Genomic DNA, 4,575 nt, shown 5'->3' with positions numbered 1-4,575 from the left:
TTCGAGGGCCCGGAGCTCCTCCCGCTTCTCCCGGCACGCTCCGCAGAGGGACGGATCCTCGGGGCTGGCGGCCAGACGCCTCTCCAGCTCTAAAACCTCCCGCTCCAGCTGCCCTATCCCCGCATCCCTCCGCCGGCTGGCCCCCCGAGTGTAGTCACGGCAGAAGAGCCGGGCGCGCACCTTCCCCACGTCCCACCAGCGCCGCGCCGAGGGAAAGGCACGCCTCTGCTCCCGCCAGGCCAGCCAGAACTCCCGGAAGGACGCCACGAAGCCCACGTCCTCCAGCAGGCTGTTGTTAAAATGCCAGTAGGCCGGCCCCGGCCTCTCCCCGGTGAGAGAGGCCGTCACGGACACCAGATGGTGATCCGAGAAGGGGGCCGGCCGTACGCTGGAGGTGTGGGCCCGTGAAAGATGGTGACGGGAAACATAAATGCGGTCCAACCGGGAGTGGCGCGACCGATCTTCCCCCACCCGGACAAAGGTGAAGGTGACAACGTCGTCCGGGTGGTGGTCGCGCCAGACGTCCACCAGGGAGTGATGGTCTAGAATCTCCCGGAGGACGTCTGCGGCGGCCGGGCACTGCTCGGTCCCCGTGCGGTCCCGTTCCTCGAGGGTGGTGTTGAAGTCCCCGCCCAGGACCAGGCACTCGTGAGGATCCAAGGTGCCGAGGAAGGCGGACGCCTGCTGGAAGAACCGCACCCTCTCCGAGCCCGATGTCGGGGCATAGGCGTTGACCAAATTCAACGCCAGCCCCTCCATACGGACCCGGAGGTGCAGCAGGCGACCCGGCACGACCTCGGCAACCCCCAGCACCTCGGGCTGTAGGTCGGGGGAGAACAGGGTGGCCACTCCGCCCGCGCGGGCGGAGAGATGACTAAAGAACACCCCGTCCCCCCACTCCAGCCGCCAAGCGGCCTCGGCGGCCGGATCCGTATGGGTCTCCTGCAGGAACGCGACCGAGTACCCCCTCCCGCAGGAAGGAGAGTACTTGGGTCCTGCGGAGACCCATCCTACAGCCCCTGGTGTTCAAAGTGGCAAAGACTGTTGGGGCCATGAGGAGGGCTGGGGAGGATCCTCACTGGCAGGAACGCTGGCGGCCCCCGTCAGGCCCCGCAGCAGTCCGTGACCGACCCCAAAGGCCAGCAGGGAGTCACGGAAGCTGAGGGCCCGGCGGTAGGAGGCAGCGTCCGGCCGCCCGGTCCCCTTCCCCTCTTTCAGAATAGCCCTCACGGCCTGGAGGACGAGATGGAAATCCCCCCAGCGCTGCAGGGCGAGCTGCACCCGATTCCTGGCCCCACGACAGTCGGCCAGGAAGGTGCGCAGCTCCTCCCGCAGCGCCTTGGGGGCCGGGGTAGAGGACCCCGGACCGTCCTCCGGCCGGGGCCCAGCAGCGGCCCCGTGGCCAACAGAGACGGGCAGACAAGGGGCGGAGCCCCGACGCGGCGCCGATGGCACGGGCGCCGCGCTGCCCGCCTCGACCCCCGGCACAAGGAGCGGCGGCAGAGGGAAACCAGCAGCCCCAGGTGGAAGGGACAACGCAAACACCGCCTCCCGGGAGTCAGCAGGTGGTAAGGGGAATGGCACAACCCCAGGGGCGGTGATAAACTGGGAACCGGGCAGGGGAGGGTTAGGAGCGGAATCAGGGGCGGGAGCGGAGTCAGGGCCGGGGGTGGGATCAGGGGCAGAGGCGGGGCCAGGGTGAGGATCAGCGGCCCCAGGGGCAGCCCCGCCAGGAGAGGACTCCTCCGAGCCCAACGCAGGGGGCAGGGGCGTAGGATCAGGAAGGGGGCCCTCGATGACACTCGGCCCGGGCGCCAGGACAAGCTCGGCGCCCACGGCCCCCACGACAGACAGGGGGCGGCTCAGGGCAGGGCCCCCAGAAGGGGAGAGAGACAGCTGCCCTGCCTCAGACGCCCCAGGGCCCGGCTGCTCGGCGCTGGCCGTCGCCTCGAGAGGCCCGGCGGCCGCCGATGGAAAGCCGGCCACAGCCGGGCATTCGGGGGCATCAGATGATGGCAACTCAAGGGCAGGGACAGCTGTCTGGGAGAGAGGAGAGGGAGGGAGGGGGAGGGCCGGCAGGAGACCGCCGAGACCGAGGCCCGGTGACAACGGGTCGTCCTCCCCCTGGGTGACCGGGGTCAGACCCAGGGCCTCAATCTCGGCAAAGATAGCGCCATAGTCCCCCTCCGCCACCCCGAGTGCCGCCGGATCGACGACAGGAGACGAGGGGGGCAGGGGGGCCGAGGCATCTCCTTCTGCGGCTCCCGCACGGAGGGGGGCAAAGGGGGCCTCCAGAATGGGGGCGGAGCTACTCCGCAGTGCTGCTGCAACGGCCTCCTCGACCGGCGCCACCTGTGGGGTGCCGTCGGGGGGCACGGCCGAAGGCTCGGCGGTGGTGGCCCCCTTCCGGGACTTCCGGGGGGCCTCCTCCCCGTCCGAGTGAGCGGGGAGGTGCCGAGCCTTCTTCCGCTTGCCGCGCTTCTCCCCGACGAGCACCCAGCCCTCCAGAGTGGTGACGGAGGGCAGGCCCGCAGGGCCGGGGTCGGGCGGCAAGGGAGGTGAAATCAAGGGTCCAAGGGGCGGGGACAGGGCAGCGAGGGGTTGGGGAACCTCCCCCTGGGGCGAGCCCTCTCCCAAGCCCGGAGCCAACCCGGGCGCCCTCTCCCCCACGGACCCCGTCCCAGAACTCACTGCGGGGGCGACGGGGTCCAGCCGCTCACCGGGGCACGACGGGGGGGCCACCCCCGCGTCCCGAGCGGAGATGGACGAAGGAGGAGGAGGGGCAGCCACGGGCGCCGAGCGGCCAGGGCTGCTGGCGGTGGTAGGGCCGGGGCACACCAGAGCCTCGGGCGGCCCAGGCGCTCCTCCGTGCCGGGCCAAGGGGCAATCCCTCCGGACATGCCCCATCGCCCGGCAGAGGAAGCACCGGGCCTCCCCCGAGGAATAATGCACCCGGTAGTGGGCCCCCTGATGGGGCACCAGAAAGGACCCCTCGAGGACCCCCCCGTCACGCGCCACCGCCGGCGGCAGCTGTAGTTGAACCTGCCGGCGGAAGGACAGGACGTGACGGAGGGCGGGGTCCTTGCAGCCCAGCGGGAGAGGGCTGAGGACCGAGATGGGCTTCCCCAGGGTGGAGAGGAAGGGGAGCAGGGCAGCGTTGGGGAGGAAGGGCGGGACGGAGGTCAGGACCAGCCGGACGCCCAGGTCCTCCAAGGGTTCGAGGGGGACGTAGACGCCCCCCACCGCCAGGCCCCTCTCGACCGCCTCCTGGGCGGCGGCCTCCGACGCCAGGAAGAAAACGACCTTCCCGTACATCTTGGAGGCCGCCACGATGGCCGAGGGCCCCACCACCCGCGCCAACGCCCGCACATAGGTCTCGACGTGGGGCGAGGCGGGGACCAGGAGGCAGCGGACGCCATGCTTCCTGGTCAGGGTGGAGAAGGGGCCCCGGCCACTAGAGATGGAACTAGAGGAGGCGGCGGGGGCAGATGACGAGGCGGCGGCTGGACGGGGGGCAGCTACCTGGGCGTACGCTCTGGGGAGGGGAGCAGAAGCACCCCCAGAGCTGGTGGAGGGGACGGCAGGGGAGGGGAGGGCCGCGGCAGATGGCGGGGCCGCGGAAGGGAGGGAAGTCCGCCCCTCGGGGGGCGGGACCTTCCGGGCAGGGCCCTTGCCCTTCTTCCCACCCTGGCCCTTCTTGCCGGTCGAGGGAGGCAAAGCAGCAGCGGCGGAGGCCCCCCCTGCGCCGGCTGCCCCCGGTGTCTCGGGAGGGGCAGCGGTGGCAGAAGGAGCAGCGGTCGCATCGGCGGCCAGCGGGGCGGGCGGGGGAAGGGGATTAGGGGAGGGGACAGGGACCATCGCAGGGGCCGCCTGATCCATCAAAGGGGGGCACGGAAGAGCGAGCAACCGGAAGGGGAAGGGAGGAGGAAGGGGGCGGGTCCAGACGGACCGCCCCGCCCTGCCAGCTGCGAGCAGGGCGGGGTTCCAGGGGCAAACACCGAGGGGCAAGGGCGGTCAGGGGAGGGGGACAGACAGAACGGCTCACCACCCCTCCCCGCTAGGCTGCAGGCTGGGGAGGGGGGTGCCGCAAGGGGGGGGGGGCAGGGATGGGGCGGGAAAGGGGAAGGGGCGCCGGCTCCTCCGGCTGCACTGGGAACGGGGGAGGGGGGGGTCACAAGCTCATCGGGGAGTGCGGTGAATAGGGGTCAAAAGAAATAAGCACTGGGGTCCTGGGGGCTCACAGGCGCTGGGGAGCACCTGGGCGCACTGAGCGGGGGAGGGGGCAGGTCAGCGCAGGGAAAGGCAACAGGGGCACGGGGAGGAACAGGGGCAGGCACAGAACAAGGGCGGGGGAGGGAGGAGCAAAAAAGCCCCAAGGAGCGGGGCGGGAACAAACAAAACTACTGAAGGGCGGGGCCGGGCGGGGCAAACAAACCAAACACTCAGGGCCAGGGAAGGACAAAGGCAAGGGGCAGGCTAAACTAAACGGGGGGCTCCAGAGGGCAGAGCGGGGAACAAGGGGAGCCCTCCGACCCAGCAAGGGGAGGAGGGCAAAGGGCAGGGGGCACAGGCGCC

At 71.0% G+C, this 4,575-nt stretch overlaps 1 protein-coding gene across 1 annotated transcript; it reads right to left on the bottom strand.

The window, feature by feature from the left end:
* Window positions 1-1,026: 1,026 nt before the first annotated feature.
* On the bottom strand, window positions 1,027-3,858 carry LOC137163151 (proline-rich protein 36-like). Its single transcript, XM_067563300.1, has one exon. It carries the CDS (start codon window positions 3,856-3,858, stop codon window positions 1,027-1,029), a length of 2,832 nt encoding a protein of 943 aa, XP_067419401.1.
* Window positions 3,859-4,575: the final 717 nt, after the last annotated feature.

This window comes from Emydura macquarii, unplaced genomic scaffold (assembly GCF_026122565.2).
Source record: "Emydura macquarii macquarii isolate MOO-44397 ecotype Brisbane River unplaced genomic scaffold, CSIRO-AGI_Emac_v2 contig_2473, whole genome shotgun sequence".
NCBI lineage: Eukaryota > Metazoa > Chordata > Testudines > Chelidae > Emydura > Emydura macquarii.
This window is presented reverse-complemented; position numbering and strand designations above follow the sequence as displayed.

Excerpts from the sequence above, each read along its gene's own strand:
- LOC137163151 (XM_067563300.1), bottom strand. The coding sequence starts at position 3,858 with ATGGTCCCTGTCCCCTCCCCTAATCCCCTTCCCCCGCCCGCCCCGCTG.